Raw genomic sequence first — 23,230 nt, forward strand, 5'->3', positions numbered from 1 at the left:
CATGTGCGTATGATTGTTCTTTCCATTGTATCATTCGAAATAACTATTTTATCAAGTAGAATGAGAAAACAATGCGAAAACAGCCAAACAGCAAAAATTTTGTCATTTCATTGCATTGTCCTAGATAAAACATTTTTATCGAAAGGGGCAAGAAAGTAATATAAAAAAAAAATCAATCTCTCCTAAAGACACCCTCGAAGAAGCTGCCGTCACATCTACATCTAGAGGACAAACAGTAGAGTATGCCTCTAAAGTCTCCAAGGCCCGGGCATAACCTGACTCAAGTTCACGAAGAGTTGCCTTTGTCTCATCTATAGAGGTCTGATAAGAGGCAACCACAGACATAAGTTCCACCCGATGACTGGCGTTCGAAGCTATATCCAGGCGTTTCCGAAGCCATGATAAGTCCACTTGGTGACGCCCCATGTCAGAGATCCCCTGATACGCCGTCTCGACTACTTTCCCATTAAGGTCACATAACCGTTGCCTGTCCAAGCTGTATAAGAGAGTGGCAAAAGACTCGAGAAGAGCAGTCTGAATGAGTGGACACTGGCAAGCAAATGAAGCAAAGGTCTCCGGGTAACTCGAATGCACAAGCTGTAGAACTGAAGCAAACTCAGGAGTTATCCAATAATGGAGAAATGATACTTTGCCAGAAGTCGAAGGAGGAATTGGGTCCGGAAAGCTACTAGTCTCACTAATCTCCCCAATGTCTATCGGGTTAGATGAACCACCCGAAGGGGTAACTCCCGGCAGAGGTCCCGAGCTTGAGAATGCGGAGCGATAAGGGAAAAGACCAAAAGCATCACTATCAATGTGGAAATCACTGAGATTCAAATCCAAAATATTCGAAGGCACTGGCGATGAAGAACCTCTAGCAGTCGTCTCAAAGGCAGGTGTCCCCCCTTGAGAAGGGGAACCATGAGGAGTCACAAAGAGAGTCGGAGCAGAGTCCGAGGCAGGTGAAGGTAGGACCCTGGTAGCAGCTAACACTGGAGAAGAGTCTGAGGCAGGTGAAGGCAAGACCCCGGTAGCAGCTAACACTGAAGAAAAGATAAGGAAGCCTTATTAGAGGTAGGGAACAGGAAAGCCATTTAAGTAAAGATTTCTCACAGATAGAAGTAAATGACAAACTTCAGAAAGAAAGATTACCAGAGGGAGAATCAATATGCAAAGCCGGAGCAACTGAAGGACTCCTAGCATCAACAAAGTCACTTGGTCGTATAGAGAGCACCTGATCGATCTCAATGTCTGATGAAGCCTGAACTGTAGCAGTCATCCCTGAAAAAGGAAGGAGGGCCGGAGGATGAGAATCACCATAAGTGCCAGAGCGAGTCTCAGAGATTTCTAGCACATCCACCTCCACACCATGCCCAGAGGCGCACCTCATCTCTACATTGCTTCTAGAAGCATGGCTTGCGGCATCAATTTCCGTGGCATCAGTCCCTTCAGCAATCCCAACATCAGAACAGTGAGCCCCAATAACCTCGTCACCAAGATAGCGCTCCTCCTCAGCTACGATAGGACGGTGACGACGCATGCGTGGAATAAGGTCACAAAAATGATCGGAGGACTCAGCCTCATCATCATCGTCATCTATAACTGCTATACGAGGGGTGCGCATCTTCACAAGTCTTGTAGACAAAGGGAGGGTGTCGTCCAAGTCTGAGTCCGGCCTAGAGGAGGCAGCATGGCCAGGAGCCACGGTACTGAGAACGTCAACAACCGCAGGGTCCTACACAACATGGGCAAATAAAAGTGTTCATTTAAGAAGGTCCAGTCACAAGAAGGAAAGTAACTTCAAATCAAAAATTTCGGGTACCTCATGAAGCCTTTTGGAAAGGCGAGGAGCTGAAGGACTGGCATCAGAAGCCCTCTTGTGAGCCATCTTCTTAAGGCGGGTCGTCCGAGGACCAGAGGCCTTATTTAAAGGGACTGGCTCTAAAGAAGTAATTGCCAAGCTAGAAGCATATACCTGAGCTGAAGGGTCAGTTGGAGCAAATGAAGTGAAGAAACCCTTGTACATGTGATCAGATTTCTGGCTCTCGAGCAGTCGAAGAGAAGAGTCCTTCTTATAAATCGGCGGAGGCAAACATACAGTCGGTCTGCTCTAGACAAATTCAATAAATGCATCGATAGTCTTCCGCCAATATCGCCTGAAGGAGGAGGTGAAAGCCCTTACTCGGCTCAAGCCTGGCATCGTCAAAGAGCCGGATATGGGAAGCACGATGTGTACAAGTCCGCGGTTGAAGCGCCCGTAGCTCTCTGAAAATGATAACAAAGGAGGTGCTGACCCCGGGGCACATTGGTCAAACCCGAACTGACATGCTACACGGTCAAGTCTATAAACGGCACTATCAACGCCTTCCTCATGCCATACCGGTAATGAACTCAGACAGATCATGATCAGCATATCAACAAAGGGTGCAGGGATGTTCTTCGGTAAAGGAAAGGACACCGAGCGGGAGGAACCATGATAGATAAGCGGTGTGGCCACACCTACCGGTGGGCATACATACGGCCGTGCCACAAAGCGCCGGGGATCATCCACCAGAGTATTCAAGGATAAGATGGAAATAGTATGTGACCAACGTGTAATCAACGGCTGGCAAAATTTCGCTTTCTCAAATGTCCGAGACCCATCAGTACCGAGCACGGGGATGCCATCTTTATCCACTATCTCCCAAAGAACCTCTGCCTCGAATACAGTCGGAGCAGGGGCAAATTTTGGAAACCTCTCGAAGAAGAAACAAAGCAGGAACTGGCTGTGAATGAAGGAGACACGCTCATATCGACCCACGGAACGAACCATATCTCGATGTAGTAGATCCAGCCGATAGTAGAGATTCCCAAGAAATAGTGGAGCCAAAGGGATCCTATCTCCTCTGAAGAGCCTGACTGCCAAGGGAAAGACGAAAGAATTGAGGGAATCCGGAGGTGTGCTCGGAAGAATGAAGAATGAAAGGAAGCAAGCCAAAAATCCCAAGAAATAGAGCCTGGAGCCATACATTAGACCAGCCTCATACTCCCGAGAGTCAGGGTTAGCATCTCTGGCCAAAGGCTGAAGATCCTTGAAGAAGTGGCGGATCCATGCAGTATAGGAGGCATGGTCCCTCCTTACTCGACTAGTCCTCCTCGCTGAACCATCAAAAATGGAACTCCACCGACCACAAGTTTGAAGATTTAGCTTCAGAGATTGGATCAAAGAATCATCTTCGGGGGGTGTCTGCTCAGGGTCGAAGGCATCAGGGCCGGTCACTTCCAGACGTAGCAACATGAACACATCCTCAAGGGTGGGCCCCATCTCGTGCTGGCCAAGTATAAAGGTGTGTATCTCGGTGCTCCACCGAAGAGCCATGGCTTCCAGGCTAGCATTATTGCGCCGAATGGATAGGGATCGAGATATTTTCACCGAGATCAATAGCCGGGCCTCCTGAAGCCGCTGACAGAGGCTCCTGTCCGAGAGGACATCATCGACCCACTCTTGCCAACCAAAAGGAGGGTTTGAGAAGGCCTTGAACTGAGGATAACAGTATGGAAAGTCCCCCCGCTCAATTCGAAAGCGTAGCACCGAGGAAGGAGAAATGAGGGCCTCATGTCCGGAGTCAGTGTCCTCAGTAAGACATAATGGAGCTCCCTTTAGAGTCAGAAGAGAAGTAGTGGAGGTAGCCGCCCGCCAGAAGGGGTCCTTCCGACCAAAATAAGGAGATTTCCTCCACTCAGACGCCGGAGGTACATCTCTCTCTTTCATGAGAGCCGGTTCTGATGACCCCGGGACAACGAGTTTCTTTCGAGAAGACATATGGCTGAAATAACAGGTATAAATAGCAAGGAGTTGACCGTATTAAAATTCAGAATATTAGAATTAAAGCAACACATTCGAATGAAATTTCGACATCAACTATTCGTTTTTCAGAGAGTCTATGAATTTAACAAATTCTACGAGGAATTTTTGCACCAAGAATTCGGACACGATATCTACTATTCTAAGGGTCGCAACAATCAGTCATTTTTTATAGTAGGATTTACATGATGGGTTTATCAACAAATTCAACCTCGGAAGAAGTCATCAACAATTCATTTTCTCGGGTATTTATCAAGCTCAACAAATTGTGATACCAATGGGTGTATCATCAACATACAGAGTTCAAGTTTCTATCATCAATAAGAGGTGCAATGTCATAAGCCGTTTTGTGATGAAGTTCAAGCGGGTCATTTTTTTTTTTCCAAAATCACTACATTCCATATTAAAGGTCCGATTTATACGGGGCTCAAAATTTGGACAGAGTGAAGTTCAATAGCAAATCTCAGGCCCAAGATCCGAAGTATTTTACATTTCTCATCAGTAGCAAGATTCAATGGGTTGTCATGCGAATTACAAGAATATTCCTCTCAAGTCAACGTTAATTGCTCAATTCAGGTGGCAAGTATTCTATTACAAGTGCAAGATCCAGCAGCAATGGTTCAATTTATATCTAGAATTTCATTGGCAAATTTCAAGTCAAAAAAAAAAAAAACCATTTAAATAAATCCCATAGCCTATTTCAAAAATTACAAAGCCCAAACAAATTCAAGCTTCACATTGAAATTTCAAATCACCAATATTATTTTTATTTTATGTATCAAAGCATGGATCAGAGCATGGACTCATTTTATTTAATGTATCAGAGCGTGGAAGTTCAAGCATGGATGCATTTTATTTAATATAGCAGTGCATGGATTTATATATTTATTCCTTAAGCACAAAAGTCCATTAAAGCCATAAGAGAGAAAGTGGGTTTACACAAAAAAAAAAAAAAAAAAAAAGTTTGCACCAAGTTGTAAATATATTTTTATATATATACTTACCCACAGATTTGAGGAAGCAGAATTAAGGCAGCAATGATCAAGAAAGAGATGAAAGATAGTGCAAACTGAAGCTGAACCGTGCTGTAGACGTCCCCGAACGCCCCGGGAGGGTGAGCTCCCGTTCCGTTCATTTGGGGTCACTACAGCTCGGACTCGATTTGTGTCACGGTTCTTAATCTTGAACCAAAGAGTCCAAATCCGGCAAATCGTTTTGAGAAACAGATTTTTTGAAAAGAAGTGCCAAACATGGACTGCTTTGCCAGATACAGAGTCGCCACCTAAATATTTTTTATGGGGAAATTTAGGAAACCCTGACTCGGTGCCGAAGGCCACATGTCCGTCATCACCGGAGTTGTCTCGGCTCGGGAGCTAGGGTACGATTGGGAAAGGTCAGCTATGAGCACCCCCTCTCGCCCGATCCGAAGATCGGCATCTACTAACCGTGATATCCGTTTTTGAAAATATTATGTGTTCTTAAACCAATTGTTAGCCTAGAATTACTATGTTATGCGCACAGCAAACAAGTATAGACTAGATTGCCTAGTTTGGAAAGAGACATTGCATATCCGTTTGTCTTAAAAAAAAAGTACTTTGGAATTTGCTACTCGCAAGTAAGCTAAAATACGGATTTCAACGAGTTTTTCCAACTCAAACAATCCAACCTTCACCCACAGGCATTCAAACAATTTATAACACATAAGCATCTAGCCACATGGTAAGCATACTGTCATGATAGCACTCACACACATGCGATGATGCTAAAGCATAAATACTTACATCGTACTCCGTGCCAAAACAATAAACTAATTAGCAAACATGCGTGATCCTAGTTCATGTCAAGTTGACTAATGCAGCACATGCAATATGCAATTAGAGTAGGCTCGGCTAACCTAAACATGGCATGTGAAATGCAACCAATTAATGCACGTATTCAATTTGGGATTGAAGTACAAATGCAGTTAGAATGATGTACCGAGCCCGGTGCATGCAAAACAAATGTATGGATGCACGCATGCATAGCGTAAGGTATGCTAATCTAAACATGCCCTAATCTACCATCATAAGCAGGTAAATAAAAGGGAAGGAAGAAATGGGGGTTGGAAGACATTCACACACTCACCCGCACTTATTACAAATTTGCCCTCGCCTGGAGGGACCAAATAAATAATACAAATTAATTAACTACGCAAGCTAATTAAATATTACAAATTGCCTAATCGGTTAACAAACTAATTTAAACTAGGAAAAGCAGTAAACCGCCTCGAAAGGAGAGCCAGATGCAGCGCATGCTCGGGTCCTGCTCGGAAGTGCACGGCCATGCATAGTCTGCCTCTGTTTTCCCTGCTCTGCCTCTCTGAAGACTGCCAAAGTTTCAAGGATGCTTCTCTGGATACTGGGAATCACCGCCGGCTGAGTAAAATTACCACCGACAGTGAATTGTGGTCACCGGCACAAGATGAATCCATCGGCTGGTGATTTACTGCCGGTCGGCAATGTATACTGCCGGTCGGCAAAGAATGCCTGCAGAACCTGCAACTCACAGCAGCAGAGGACAGAACTTGCATGGCAATTCAATTCAAGCAATGTATGCACCAATCATGTCCCTTATCATGTTAATGACTCAAAGGGACATGCTCATTGGTTCTCGGACCATCAATCGCGCATTTCCATGCGTGATGGCCCAAGGGACCAAGTGTGCGCATTTTGATGTCAAATGCAATGCAAACCAATAAACCAAAGTCCAATTCCTATCATTAAATCAAGGAGCAAGACATGCATGCCAAATGTAATGCAACCTAGGCATACAAGCTAAGGATGCAACATGGAAATGCAAGATGTACGTGCAAGCATGCAAACAAACATGCAAGGTAAGCATGCAAGCAAACAAATAATGGACTTAAACATGATTTGGGCAACTCTAATAAAGCCCAAAACAATGGCCAAAGTGACCAAAATAAAGGACCAAATACACATGCACACATGCAAGTAAGTTGGACCAACACTTAGGCACAAAAGGAGGACTCTCAAGCACATTTGAAAGAGGCATAATGTGGACTAATGGCATGCAAGATAAACATTGAAAATCATGTTGAGATGGTGCCAAACCAAGCAAACGAAATGGACTAAGCATACAATAAATGGCCCAAGTACTTGAAGCAAGTCAAAGGGGCTTGAACCATGACCAAGTCAACCAAGCCTCACAAGGCTAAGGGGACTCAAAATAGGTTCAAGGCAAACCTAGACCATGCAAAGGGGACTCTTAGATGGCATCATCTAAGTGGCTCAAATTTAAAGGCATGTACAATGGCCAAAACATGGAACATGCTACACAAGCTTTCAAAGCATTAAAGAGGTGTCCAAGGCAAGCATACAAGCATGTCAAAGGGACTGAAATTACATGTAGGGTGGTTCCAAACCACCGAAACGATGCAAGCAACACATACTACACATTCATATACTTGAAGCATGCAAGCTCAAATACAAAGGAGCTATACTACGCATGCCAAGATCAACCCAAACAACTATGGACAGACCTAAAACATGGCAAAATGAGCACAAAACCTTCACAAGGCTAAACCTAAAACATGCTAGAGCAAAGGCTAACAACCTAAGGCATATTAAGGCAATAACAAGGCATTACATGGTAGGTATGCTAAGTATGCATGGTGTACCAAAACCAACACACAACAAGGTTATATCATGGCATAATAAGCATGGAAAACAGCTAAGACATGATCAATACATACTCTAACATGATGCTCCCTCAAGAGGCCAAAAAGGGTCCATTTCAAGGACAATAAGGAGAGGGGGTGGCCCTCTCCTTCTTGGGACCTCAAGGCACCATCCTCACCTCTGAAATCCCTTAAGATTTTAGTGGTGAGGAGGCCCAAACATCAAGGTCTCGGAGCTCACTCAAAATAGCACAAAAAGGAGCCTTACAAGGCTTAGGAGGGGTCAAACAAACCCAAACCACAAAACACTCTTAATAAACAATCAAAAGGGCTAAAAAAAAGAACTTTTTTATGTTATACACTAAGCACAAAAACAGCTCTAAGATAGGTAGAAAAGCAATGCAAAAATGGGGAATAAAAGGGAAGTTTCTCACCCTTGTAGATCACCTTCACAAATGATGCTCTAACAGCCCTCTTTGACTTGAATCCAGCTCCAAAACACCAAAACCAGCCTCTTAGAACCTCCGTAGCTAAGAGAAGATGAAACACTATGTGTTTGTGTGCAATAGCAAGACACAAACACAATTAAACACACACAAAAGTAAAAAGAGAGAGGTATAGAGATAGAATGTGTATGGATTCTAATCCTAGAACTCAAAACCCTAATATGGCTGTCTAAACTCTCTAAAATGTCTAACCCTAAGCAAGGGAGAGAAGGGCTCCTCTTATAGAGCTTCTTGTCTTGTAAAGCTTACAAGACAAGCTTCTAAAGAGAGAGATCCCTCCATACACGTGTATGGAGGGGAGCCAAATGCAAGATAGCTGTAATAAAATATTTGCAAAAGCAGATGAACAGTAGTCGGCTGCCCAAAAATGCCATTTTGGCAAAAGAGAGTGCCGACCGGCAACAAATAGTGCCGACCGGCAATATATATTGCCGATGGCAGCAAAAACCAGCCGGTGGCCTCTGGCCATGGCCGGTGGTGTGTGGGGATGCCTCACAAGGCATTCCCTGCCCCTCCAAGGCAAAATGCAAGTGTTTGGTGCAAAACCAGACACTAAACAGTCAAGTTCGGAGATCCTGAGGCAAGGCGTGTAGCCGAGACCTCCGGGAACTCCAAACGAACACAAACATGGATGATCACCGAGTGTTCAAACGATGACGTCCAAGTCTTGAGGACGGTCAAAAATGGGGTGTCTACAGTTGCCCCTCTTTGACAGAACTCGAAAGTCATAACAATGACGGGAGTGAATGTCAAAGCCCAGAGACGACCCATTTTTGACAAGGCCGAAGACTTAGACAAACATGCAAGACAAACAAGGTATGCGCCCGAAGGCAGGGGCAAAATGCAAGACAATGCATAGAGCCGGGCATAACTTATGATCATGCAAAGAAAGCTGTAATGAAGCATACATACGACAACTTTAAGCTAGCATACACCAAACTACACTACAATGCAGAAAGGATGTAAGAGAATTATGCAATTCTCGATACTTCTCACTCGGAGGATACAATACCTGTGCGGCTCGTTTGGTTGCACTAGCCTTAAATGAACCGTACATAAAATATCGTGCCTGCAAAGAAAACAGACTTAACAGGTACAATATTGTTAGCAACATGCATAATAATGCAAAAATGGATACAAAATGATATGCAATATATACAAAACAATGTATAAATAATGCAAATGAAGATGCAATGTATTTGAAACAATGCAAACTATATGCAAAAGAATTGAATCATGGTCCAATCGTGAGCAGTTCGAAACCACGCCTATGTCAAATAAATTGATGGAGGTAACAAGTCTGTCTACCATAGAACGGTCTACTGAACTATGAGCAACGTAGACAGACACAAGAACAAGTATTGGGGGGAATTGACACAAGTGGGGAAACGACCCGCTGGAGAAAGGACAATGATCCTAATGCCGGATGCAAAAATTACACTACAATGCAACATATATATATATATATATATGGATATGCTGGGGAGATGACCATGGATATGGCACGCGGGCCAAACCAAATCTTGCCTAGGTAAGGCATGTACACATACAAGCCACGTCTAACATAGAACGGTCCACTGAACTATGCTTCGACACGAGAAGTATGGGCACATATCAGACCAAGCTCAACATGGAAAGGTGCAAGTCGTAGGCGAAGGTAATGCGGTGGATGCATGCAAGCTACAATGAAATAGATATGGCGCGCGGGCCAAACCAAATCTTGCCTAGGAAAGGCATGTACACGTACAAGCCGCGTCTAACATAGAACGGTCCACTGAACTATGTTTCGACGTGAAAAGTATGGGCACATACCAGACCAAGCTCAATCATGGAAAGGCGCAAGCCATAGATGAAAGTGATGCAATGGATGCATGCAAGCTATAATGCAGTGGATACGGCACCCGGGCCAAACCAAATCTTGCCTAGGAAAGGCATGTACACGTACAAGCCGCGTCTAATATAGAACGGTCCACTGAACTATGTTTCGACGTGAAAAGTATGGGCACATACCAGACCAAGCTCGACCCGGAAAGGCGCAAGCCATAGATGGAAGGGATGCAGTGAATGCATGCAATCTACAATACAATATTTACAAATATGCAACGGAATGGATATTTACAAACATGCAATGAAATTGAACAATGCAACTATTTATTTTGTTTTGTTTTTGTTTTTGGAATGCCAATGATGTATAAAATGCATGTTGCATGGAATGCGCGACAACACGCGGCTTAAGATATGCATGACAATGCGAACAAACTGTGCACATCAATGCACTAAAGGTCTTGCACCTTCAGAGGATTTAGGGTCTCCTAGACCGTGGCACACGACAAACGCCAAAGGATTTGCACCTTCCAAGGATTTAAGGTCTCCTAGACCGTGGCGATTGCACAAGAAATGCATAACAATGCAAGTGAACTGCACACATCAATGCACCGAAGGTTTCGCACCTTCCAAGGATTTAAGGTCTCCTAGACCGGCGAAATACCTGTGCAGTTCGTCTGGTCGCTCCAGCCTCAAATGAACCGTACATACAATATCGTGCCTGAAAAGAAAACAAACTTAACAGGTACGATGTTATTAGCAACATACATGACAATGCAAATGAAAGCAAGACAACGCAGGTTGCAAGGAATGTAAGACAATGCAAATGAGGCACGCACGCTAATGCAAATGACGACACACGTGCCAATGGGAATGAGGCACACGTGCCGATGAGAATGAGGCACACGTGCCGATGAGAATGAGGCACACGTGCCGATGAGAATAAGGCACGCGTGCCGATGCGAATGAGGCACACGTGCCGATGAAAATGAGGTGCACGTGCCGATGAAAATGAGGCGCACGTGCCGATGAAAATGAGGCACACGTGCCGATGCAAATGAGGCATGATGCAAGTGTGACACGCATGCCTCATAAGATGCAAATGAGACACGCATGCCTCATAAGATGCAAAATGGTACAAATGAGACACGCATGCCTCATAAGATGAAAAATGATACAAATGAGACACGCATGCCTCATAAGATGCAAAATGATACAAATGAGACACGCATGCCTCATAAGATGCAAAATGATGCAAGTGTGACACGCATGCCACACGGAAAGTAAAATAATGCCAAGTGTGACACGCATGCCACACGGAATGTAAAATGATGCAAACGGACTTAAATGCGTAACAACGCACGTGTTTCGGAATGCATGACAATGCATGGTAAGGGAATGCACGACAACGCGAACGATGCGCGAGGCGACGTATGTATTGAAATACATGACAGTGCTTGTAATAAAAATGCAATGACAATGCATGAGAGATGTGCATGACAATGCAAGGGGTGCGTGTTACAACGTATGTAGTATGTGCATAACAATGCAACTATGAGGCGCATGATAGCGCGACGTAATGCACCGAAATAGTGCGATGAACGCGTGCAACGCACACGGGGTAACTTTTGGATCTTGTAAAAGGCAAAAAGGATACCAAAGGATACAAAATTGTATGAGTTGGAGTGCTACGCACAGAAAACGTGGTCCGAGGTCAAAACGGAGGTCGGTTGAGCGTCGGAGATACACTTTCTTGCACTTTCTTGAGCTATGAAGACCAAAAATTACTCATATGGCCTAAACAAGGTTGTGGGAACACCACCGGCTGGGAGGGGAAGCAACCGGCTGTCCATCGGCTGCAAAATAATTTCATCGGCACAATATTCTGCCGGCCGGCACAAAATATTGCCGACCAGCAAAAAGTTCCTGAGTCGGGGCAGATTTGACATTTCACCATGGGTGTTTTAAAATAGGGTTTCTAAACCCTATTTCTCACTTCCTCCTTCGCCGAAATTCCACACCCTCTTTCTTTTCTCTGTTTCTTCGCGTTCTACGCCCGTTTCGTCGTCGGATTCGCGATTTTCTTCGCGTTTCGGGCATTTTCAACCGAACAAATCTTTGTTTCGGTGCCACTTTTGCCGTTCCCACCTTTTTGGGGTTTGTTCCCCTTGCTTTCCTCTTGATTTTCATACCCTTTTCACATCCCGGCCTTTTCGGCCATTTTCAACCTTCTCGGGAGTTGACTTTTTGGTTGACTTTCCATATTCTAGCCCGTTTTTCCTCCCTCCCGCTATTTTCTCATCATTCTTGACATGGCGGACGACATTCCACGCGGTGGGACTCCCCCGGATCACGAGATGGATCCCGGGGTCGAGCTCCTACCTTTGAGCGAGCGCCCGTTCGACCCAGCGACCTACCGGCCGGCGATTCATGTTCTGCCCCCTGACGGACTGCGCCAATTCAGGAGTTTCGACAGGCACGTGCCACCCGAGCTATTACTGCGTGAGCCTACCTCCCACTTGTCCTTCGGCGCTTCCAAGGTAACTCTCTTTTCTTTGCTTTACTTTCTGCAATGTAGGATACAAAACTGTCGTAGCTAGTTGCGCTCTTTAACTGCTTTAGCTCAGATACCCTGTATACTGTAGTTGATTGTAAACATACGTGCAACTGATATCTGCTTGAGACTGACACATGCACACACACTGCACTAGCCCTGAATCACCCGAACACACGGCGCTCACTGTATTTCACTGCATACCCACTGGTACCCAATATTTACTTGAGTCTGAAAATATGCACACATGCTATATTGTACTGAACTACCCGAGCATGCTGACGCATCACACGTTGTAGTTCACTGTAAGCACACCGGCACCCGGTATTTGTTTAAATCTGAAAATATGCATACATGCTACATCTATATGCTGCTTAGAACTGCATTTTGAATGTTGCCTTGCAATTGTTGCTTTTTTGTTTACAGGGGGATTCCCATACCATCCGCGGGTATGGGAACACCGGCGCTCGGGATTGGTATGCCAAGCTTCCCAATGCGGTTCGTCACATCGTGGACCAGGCAGGCTTCGGCCCCTTCTGCAGGGGACTATCCAGGCTCACGACTTGCAGGCCCTTGCTCGCCGCTCTAGTGGAGAGGTGGTGGGACACCACCGTCTCGTTCCATTTGTCTGCGGCAGGGGACATGACGATGACCCCTTACGATTTCTCGATGCTCACAGGCATCGGGGTAGGGGGTGATCTGATCCCCTTTGATACTGACATGGACGAGTGGACTGCCGCTCAGATCTATCTGCTTGGTGAGGTGCCACCTCTCGCGCGTCCTGGCTACGTCCGATATTCTTGGTTCGAGGTGCAGTTCAGGGTCCAGCCCACCCTTGTTGATGCAGCCCCGATGACTCCGGAGGCCGTGGAGAGATACGCACGCGGCTTCCTCATGTTCTTGTTTGGGACGACCATTTTCGTCGACCGGGCGAACACCGTGCCTCTCTGCCTGCTCAGCGCACTGGTGGACGTCAGAGACATCTTGCATTACGACTGGGGTGGCGCCGCTTTGGCCACTCTCTACGGATATATGAGCTCAGCTTCCCGCGGCAGCGGCCAGTTGCTCGGGGGCTATTGGCGTGCTTGGGAGGTACGTTTCTTTCCTGCTTTTCATTTCTGGCCTATATTTTCTGTACTCTGTACACTGCACACACTGTAGTCTGCTTTATACATGCTGTATACTGCACACGCGGCACACACATACACTCTGCTTTACACTGACTGTACAATGCTCACACTGTACACTGTACACAATACACTGCACAACACACGGCCCTGCCATTTCTGCTTTATTCTGTATTCCGCTCTTTATCTGATAATCATATTGATGTTTTCTCTACAGTTGTGGGTTTACGCCTACTTTCCCAGGCTTGCACCCGTGCCAGTCACGGAGACCCCTCTGGTCGTCCCTTTTTCGCGTCGCTTTGATGGGAGATGCACCCGGAGGCCGCGAGAGACATTTAGCTTCTTCCGCCGCTTCTTCGACACCATCACCCCCGCAGAGGTATGTTTTACTTGCAGTTCATTTAAGCTTTGCCTTTCCACTGCATATTTCAATAACAGTAGATAACAAATTGTATTGCATTTTCAGATCACCTGGCAGCCTTGGGCTCCTTTGCCAGCCATGATGCGGGATCGGTTTGCCGGTGCCGATGAGACCTCGCGTTTCCGGATCTTACTAGAGGGCACGGTCTGTCGGGCTTGGTACCTAGGTGAGCGTTTCCTACGCCAGACCCTAGGGTTACCGGAGCAGATAGTCTCGGTTCACCCTCCTGAGGACATGAGGGAGACCGAGAGACTCACTACTGAGCAGATGGCCGATTATACCATTGGCTGGGAGGCGACTCGCTTTAGAGGCATCGGCGACTACCGAGAGTACGTGCAGACGTACATTATGAGGTCTCTGAGCGGCGGCCGTCGAGCTGAGGGAGCCAGGCCCGTGGCGCCAGCAGTTAGGGCAGGAGCGGGAGCTGGAGTAGGAGCTTCGAGGAGGGCTCGAGTCCGTGGCAGGGGCAGAGTTCAGGGAGGACAGGGGACCGGTTGGCCTGTTCTGCCCACTTCATTGACTTTCCGAGGACAGGGTGGGGCGACCTATCAGGTCCCCTTCGCCCCTCCGCCGGCTGATCACGAGTTTGTCGGTGTCCCCGACTTGCCTCCGGTATGTATTACTGCATTTTTGTACAGTCATTTCATTTCAGTTTATTTGATATTCTACAAAATATTGATGCATCTGATGCTTTTGCAGGCTTCTTCTGAGTACACCCGGCAGTCATTGGAGATGAATGCCTCCATGATGGGGATGCTACAGCGGACCTTTGATCTCCTGGCCCTCTACAGCATTCCGGTATGTTCTTCTGATCACGGCCTCAAATCACTCACAAGCTGATTCACGTAATCTGATGCACGGCATAACACCTGATATACTGATCTCACAGCATCTGATACACTGTATACACTGCATTCTGCACTGTACTCTGCACTGATAAACTGCTCACGGCATTCATACATTGTACTCATACACTGCATTCTGTACTGATAAACTGTCCACAGTATTCATACATTGTACTCATACACTGCATTCTGCACTGATAAACTGTCCACAGTATTCACACACTGTACTTATACACTGCATTCTGCACTGATAAACTGTCCACAGTATACTGATGCATTTGCCTTTTATGTACTTTTTCAGCCTCCCTTCCAAATTCCCGTGGTAGGAGGTGCTCCAGCCGGACCTTCCGTCCCCGTCCGAGGGAGAGATGAGGAGGGCAGAGTATTCCCCCGCACCAAGGCGGGGCGCACTCATGTCGGGAGTAGTTCGCGGGCTCCCGTCCCTGATGATGACGATGATGATGATGGCGAGTCGGAGGCGGAGGCAGAGTCGGAGGCGGAGTCATCGAAGGAGGAGACCGGAGGCGGCACTAGCTCGGGCTCTGACGACGATGCTGATGATGCTCCTGGACCTTCGTCCAGGAAGAGGACTAGGACAGACCGATAGCCCTCGGAGTCGCTTGACATGGATATAGATTTTTGTCGTTTTTCTTCTTTTTTGTACTTTTCCCTTTTGTTGGTAGTCAGGATACTTTGTACTGCCGCAGGCAGATTTTTGTTTTCCTCAAAACTTTGTACTTGAAAAAAAAAGATGAAATGAAACAGGCTTTTTATCTGAAAAAGTGTTTACATCCGTATATCTTTACATTCCATACTTTGCATTGCATCACACCATATTACACCTCAATGTAAATGAAATATGATTAGTTGTCTGAAAATTGAACACTTGCACTGTAATAATCAGATAACTAAACAGCCAACGGCAGAATAGCCCAAGCAGCCCACTGCCTGATTCTGGACACACAGCCCTTACTCTGCTGGGGATTAATCTGCATACAGCCCATAACACAGCATTCGGTTCATTTCGCACACAGCAAATCCTGAACAAACGGCCCAATCTGACAAGACGGAGCTCAAAGATGGAACCGGTTGGAGTTGAAGCACGCTCAAATATAGAGAATGGCACAGCATTCTGAGTATAAACGATTTTTGAAATTAAATAAGGGTTTTTCAAACCGGGGTATCGAGTCTATAACTGGGCACAGCGGGGAAAGACTCAAACAAAAGGTATACGACCTAAACACAACGAGACACGCTCGGAAGAAACCTAAAACAAAGGTTGAGGTAAACAAAACAAAAGACACGACATACAGACGTGTTAACAAAGACGGGGACCTCTGATCACGAGAAGCCAGTTCCTCTGGATATTGTTTCCCACCCCCTTCTCATTTGTGATTCTCACATCACTTTGGCACTCAAGCTCGGTTTTTTCTCTCAAAACCCTATTCTTTACTTTTCTCTCAACTTACACCTCTCTATTCTTTATTCTCTCATTTTTCATCCCTCCCCAGGGTGATTAATGAATGAATAGGAAGGTGTGGGTTCATGCTCAACACCGTTAGCTCACGGCTATTTCTTCTAGTGGGTAGAGTGCTCTTCTGGCAAGTATGTTGACGACGGGGGGAGGACAGAACGCCTGGCTCAACTGTGCCCTTAGTTCATCACTTTAACCATTCTTTGTTTTTGCTTTCTACTAAAACAGTTTTGATCAAAATGAGAGTCAGATTAACACACTTGTTCGATTTTTGATTTGAAAGCCATGCAAGTCAGGCTGCAAGCACTGAAAATTTTCCTTTTCGGGTCCAAGAAAATGGTCCAGTTTTGAAAAATAGAACAGTTTTCGAGAAAATAGTCAACCTCGGTAAAAAATTTCAAAAACTATTTTACAAACAGTCAATGCTCAACGAGCATGGAACTTACTCTTTGAGATGCGCCACCTCGGATCGAAGGCAACGAAAAATTGCCCCTGGCTTGAAGGGGCGGATGGCAACGGAAAGTTGCCCCTAGTTTGAATGGCGGCTTGCGACGACTCGTGGCAACGGAAAGTTGCCCCTTGTTTGGATGGTGCCGCAGCAGTCCGCAAACAGTCTTCATTGGTGGTGATCGAGCTCTTGGACACAGAGATGACGAAGACGGTCACAACAAATATATGGACACAGTCACCTTGGAGGGGTTGGCGACTGGACTTTGGGATGAAAATCAAAACCATTGTATGGACTGAGACGCTATGAAGTTGCCTACGTATCCCAAACATGGGAATCAAGCCTTACGTAGTTCCAGTTAAGGTACACTCGGGTATTTAACCTTCACTTTTCAGGCTCTAACTTTTGCCAAGGCGCCCGATGCGGGTTTTCGACCTTGCGAGCTTCTTTTTATTTTCCTTTTTTGTTCATTTCTTTTTTTCTTCTTTTTCTTTTCTTTTTTGTATTTTTTGCTTCTTTTTTCTTTTCTTTTCTTTTCTTTTCTTTTTTGTATTTTTTTTCTTTTCTTTTTTGTATTTTTTGCTTCTTTTTTGCTTGCTTTTTTTTCTTTTCTTTTGCATTTTTTTGCTTGCTTTTTTTGTATTTTTCTCTTGCTCTAACTTTTGCCTGGGTCGCCCTTTCAGGTTTTCGGCCCAGCGAGCCTCTCAAAGGGTAAAAATGTAACAAGTCCATGCCAGATGGTTTTAGGGTTTTGAAGCCATCCGTATCCAGGAGAGTGGCTGTTGTATTGATTTACTGAAGGATCCATCTTCGGCTCTTCGAGCATATCTGACATTTTTGCCCCTAGTTTGAGGGGGGGCTTCTGATCTAGCTTTACAAGCTTCCTTTGATCTGATCTTGTTGATCTGACTTTGGTGCCTCTTGTTCGAGGGCTGCTTCAAAATGGCCACACAGGCCTCACGTTGTGGTTGACCGTTGAACGTTCTGAACGGGTTCAAGGTTTGAAAACGAACGGGTTGAATCTTGAGGCTGAGAGCGATCCTAGGCTGCACAATCTCAAGAGTGATTCCACACGGGTCTTCATAGGGCCGTGTAAACATTTGTTTTTGAGAGTTTTTTAAGAAAGCGACAAATCGCTCGTGCCGAAGATAGTGTGGAACCAATTTGGATCAAGCCAGGGTCCTTCTCAGTACTCACGCTAACAAGCATGGTTTCATTCATTAAAGGCTTAGCACGTCTCTCTTTCTCTTAAGATGATCAAAGTTTTGCAAAACCCAAGGAATTCCTTCCTCTTCGTTTTTATCACCGCAGTGCTCAAAAGAGGTTTTTTTTTTTTTTTTTTTTTTGAAAAACTTAGGTTAATGCAATGAGTTTGGCGCGTAGGAGAGCAGGCGAGATGTACTGTTAGCCCAATCAAATTCTCTGGCACTTATACTGAAGGCAAGCATGAAGGTGAGATAGCAACAGCTGTTTCATTCAGATTTGTTGGTGTAACTGGCCCCTCGGCAGAAACAGACTCAAAAACAAAAACAGGTAATTACAAGACAAAACGGTGTTCGGAGCAACAACCCCGGAATCACCTGGTATTCTATACAAAGGGGACTGACTCGCTACAACAAGATAGACCTTTAAGCAAAAAAACTGACTCAAGACAAAGAGGCAGACTCAAAACAAAAGGCTGACTCGATACCCAAGCCAGAATTTACAAAGTTAGCATTCACAAATGCTCAAAAATGCGTGCCAGACGCCATATCCAAAATATACCAAATGCCGCCCGCAGGTGGTTCACGTTCTGATTACATACTTGCAGTATCTATGTCCTCAAAATCCAATAACTGGGTGGTAACGGACTTGGCTGAGGTAGGCGGGAGGATAACCTTGTTGTCAATCAAATCTTGCACCTCATGACGGAGGCGGAAGCAATTGTCGGTAGCATGGCCTGTCTGCTGGTGGTACGCGCAGTACTGAGCAGCATCATGCGTAGTAGGGAGGTTCTTCGGGAGAGGCCGAGGCTCCAAGGGTTTAAGGTGTCCTCTCTCAGCAAGGATCTGAAGTGCCTTAGACAGAGGCATGTAGAGAGCATGAAAGGTCCTGCGCCCCCGGGGCAGGTACTTTGGAGTCTGAGCGCTCTTACTAGCCGCACAAACGAAAGGGTCGGCAGGCGCCACCTTAGCTTTCTGATCTTTCCCAAGTGCGGGGGCGGGAATAGGAGAAACTGTTCTGGCATGACGGGGCCTATCCCGATTTTCCGACTGACTTGAACTACCCTCAGGTGGAGTGGGGAAAGCATCCTCCACAGTTTTTGCCACAACCGCGGATATCTGTTGCTTGTTCATCCCTCCGGCTTTCAAAGCCTCGACTGCCCATAGCAGTTGTTCAATGGGATCGACATCTGCCTTCATTTTGTCTTTTCCTCTGGCCTCAGCCTGATCGAGGGTTTGGGTTGATGTTGATATGTCATTGCCGTAGCTGGAGGCCATCTCCGGTTGGCTAAGTTCGATCACAATTCGCCCCAACAGCGGGGGCTCCTGGGGTACAAAACTTCCGGCATATGGTGCGGCTGGAGGTGAAGCTGACATTCCGTAGGCGAGATCCGCCACAGACCTTTGGAGATCACCTATCATCCCCATTAGTTCGAATGTAGTAGGCTCGCAAGCCTGGTATAGTTGGGGGGCCCAAACCGGGTGCGCAACAGGCGACCTGGGTGGATGTGGCATATCAATGTTGGTCTCACTTTGCAGAGTGATCCCTTGCTCTAATGCAGCTGTCATAACCACGATCTCTTCCGAATTCTGCGTCATCATAAGTCCTGCCTTAGCAAGGGAGAGCACTAGCTATTCTGTACCAGCTGTCCGAACTGAAAGAGACATCAAACAGCATTTCAGCCCAAATGGATCAAACACGGGTGTAGCTGAACAACTATACTCTACTGCTGATCACTGTTCCCTGGAAATCACTGTCCCCAAAACTGAATCTGGTACCCGCAAATAACTGATTCTCATAAACTGACACTGATGCTGGTGTCCTCAGGTCTGATACTCAAACTTGCAAACTGATATGTACTTTCCTGTAGAGAAACACTCTAACAGCACATAGCAAGTAAAGAGAGCCAAAACACCCCTATGTTGGGGTAGGGTTTCCCTGTCCTATTTTGTCAGGAGCTAGGGTTTCACTATGCACGCAGCAGTTTCAAACAACCTAACATCGGGTAAGCAACCTGTCCTAGCTTGGAATGGTCACTATGGATCCGAATATGCACTAGGTCAAATGGTCGAAAAGGGTGCCCCGGTAAAATCGGGGTTTGTGTTTCCATACTGTCAGAGCCCATATCCGGTCAGCCTTATGGTCATGCCTTGACAAGGCAAGCCTCCGGCAAACCGTTCAGGAATGGCAGATGGCAAACACAGTGTCCTAGGCGCACTAATGCACATGCAATGCAAAGAGACACATAAATGAAAAAAAAATAGGATATCACGAGTTCGAGTCAAGCTTTCTAAATCCCCAGCGGAGTCGCCAGAAACTGTAAACGTCCCCGAATGCCCCGGGAGGCTGAGCTCCCGTTCCGTTCATTTGGGGTCACTACAGCTCGGACTCGATTTCTGTCACGGTTCTTAATCTTAAACCAAAGAGTCCAAATCCGGCAAATCGTTTTGAGAAACAGATTTTTTGAAAAGAAGTGCCAAACATGGACTGTTTTGCCAGATACAGAGTCGCCACCTAAATATTTTTTATGGGGAAATTTAGGAAACCCTGACTCGGTGCCGAAGGCCACATGTCCGTCATCACCGGAGTTGTCTCGGCTCGGGAGCTAGGGTACGATTGGGAAAGGTCAGCGATGAGCACCCCCTCTCGCCCGATCCGAAGATCGGCCTCTACTAACCGTGATATCCGTTTTTGAAAATATTATGTGTTCTTAAACCAATTGTTAGCCTAGAATTACTATGTTATGCGCACAGCAAACAAGTATAGACTAGATTGCCTAGTTTGGAAAGAGACATTGCATATCCGTTTGTCTTAAAAAAAAGTACTTTGGAATTTGCTACTCGCAAGTAGGCTAAAATACGGATTTCAACGAGTTTTTCCAACTCAAACAATCTAACCTTCACCCACAGGCATTCAAACAATTTATAACACATAAGCATCTAGCCACATGGTAAGCATACTGTCATGATAGCACTCACACGCATGCGATGATGCTAAAGCATAAATACTTACATCGTACTCCGTGCCAAAACAATAAACTAATTAGCAAACATGCGTGATCCTAGTTCATGTCAAGTTGACTAATGCAGCACATGCAATATGCAATTAGAGTAGGCTCGGCTAACCTAAACATGGCATGTGAAATGCAACCAATTAATGCACGTATTCAATTTGGGATTGAAGTACAAATGCAGTTAGAATGATGTACCGAGCCCGGTGCATGCAAAATAAATGTATGGATGCACGCATGCATAACGTAAGGTATGCTAATCTAAACATGCCCTAATCTACCATCATAAGCAGGTAAATAAAAGGGAAGGAAGAAATGGGGGTTGGAAGACATTCACACACTCACCCACACTTATTACAGATTTGCCCTCGCCTGGAGGGACCAAATAAATAATACAAATTAATTAACTACGCAAGCTAATTAAATATTACAAATTGCCTAATCGATTAACAAACTAATTTAAACTAGGAAAAGCAGCAAACCGCCTCGGAAGGAGAGCCAGATGCAGCGCATGCTCGGGTCCTGCTCGGAAGTGCACGGCCATGCATAGTCTGCCTCTGTTTTCCCTGCTCTGCCTCTCTGAAGACTGCCAAAGTTTCAAGGATGCTTCTCTGGATACTGGGAATCACCGCCGGCTGAGTAGAATTACCACCGGCAGTGAATTGTGGTCACCGGCACAAGATGAATCCATCGGCTGGTGATTTACTGCCGGTCGGCAATGTATACTGCCGGTCGGCAAAGAATGCCTGCAGAACCTGCAACTCACAGCAGCAGAGGACAGAACTTGCATGGCAATTCAATTCAAGCAATGTATGCACCAATCATGTCCCTTATCATGTTAATGACTCAAAGGGACATGCTCATTGGTTCTCGGACCATCAATCGCGCATTTCCATGCGTGATGGCCCAAGAGACCAAGTGTGCGCATTTTGATGTCAAATGCAATGCAAACCAATAAACCAAAGTCCAATTCCTATCATTAAATCAAGGAGCAAGACATGCATGCCAAATGTAATGCAACCTAGGCATACAAGCTAAGGATGCAACATGGAAATGCAAGATGTACGTGCAAGCATGCAAACAAACATGCAAGGTAAGCATGCAAGCAAACAAATAATGGACTTAAACATGATTTGGGCAACTCTAATAAAGCCCAAAACAATGGCCAAAGTGACCAAAATAAAGGACCAAATACACATGCACACATGCAAGTAAGTTGGACCAACACTTAGGCACAAAAGGAGGACTCTCAAGCACATTTGAAAGAGGCATAATGTGGACTAATGGCATGCAAGATAAACATTGAAAATCATGTTGAGATGGTGCCAAACCAAGCAAACGAAATGGACTAAGCATACAATAAATGGCCCAAGTACTTGAAGCAAGTCAAAGGGGCTTGAACCATGACCAAGTCAACCAAGCCTCACAAGGCTAAGGGGACTCAAAATAGGTTCAAGGCAAACCTAGACCATGCAAAGGGGACTCTTAGATGGCATCATCTAAGTGGCTCAAATTTAAAGGCATGTACAATGGCCAAAACATGGAACATGCTACACAAGCTTTCAAAGCATTAAAGAGGTGTCCAAGGCAAGCATACAAGCATGTCAAAGGGACTGAAATTACATGTAGGGTGGTTCCAAACCACCGAAACGATGCAAGCAACACATACTACACATTCATATACTTGAAGCATGCAAGCTCAAATACAAAGGAGCTATACTACGCATGCCAAGATCAACCCAAACAACTATGGACAGACCTAAAACATGGCAAAATGAGCACAAAACCTTCACAAGGCTAAACCTAAAACATGCTAGAGCAAAGGCTAACAACCTAAGGCATATTAAGGCAATAACAAGGCATTACATGGTAGGTATGCTAAGTATGCATGGTGTACCAAAACCAACACACAACAAGGTTATATCATGGCATAATAAGCATGGAAAACAGCTAAGACATGATCAATACATACTCTAACATGATGCTCCCTCAAGAGGCCAAAAAGGGTCCATTTCAAGGACAATAAGGAGAGGGGGTGGCCCTCTCCTTCTTGGGACCTCAAGGCACCATCCTCACCTCTGAAATCCCTCAAGATTTTAGTGGTGAGGAGGCCCAAACATCAAGGTCTCGGAGCTCACTCAAAATAGTACAAAAAGGAGCCTTACAAGGCTTAGGAGGGGTCAAACAAACCCAAACCACAAAACACTCTTAATAAACAATCAAAAGGGCTAAAAAACAGAACTTTTTTATGTTATACACTAATCACAAAAACAGCTCTAAGATAGGTAGAAAAGCAAT

At 45.5% G+C, this 23,230-nt stretch overlaps 1 protein-coding gene across 1 annotated transcript; it reads right to left on the minus strand.

Annotated features, from left to right (window-relative positions):
- Nucleotides 1-248: 248 nt before the first annotated feature.
- Nucleotides 249-1,540, minus strand: LOC145823420 (uncharacterized). The gene is made up of 3 exons (XM_082922970.1): nt 1,153-1,540; nt 649-1,043; nt 249-311 (listed from the first exon to the last, which is right to left on the minus strand). The coding sequence occupies exons 1-3, from the start codon at nt 1,538-1,540 to the stop codon at nt 249-251; spliced, it is 846 nt and encodes a 281-aa protein (XP_082779096.1).
- Nucleotides 1,541-23,230: the final 21,690 nt, after the last annotated feature.

The sequence above is a fragment of the Camellia sinensis genome, chromosome 1, assembly GCF_055761805.1.
Source record: "Camellia sinensis isolate YWXY chromosome 1, ASM5576180v1, whole genome shotgun sequence".
Lineage (NCBI taxonomy): Eukaryota > Viridiplantae > Streptophyta > Magnoliopsida > Ericales > Theaceae > Camellia > Camellia sinensis.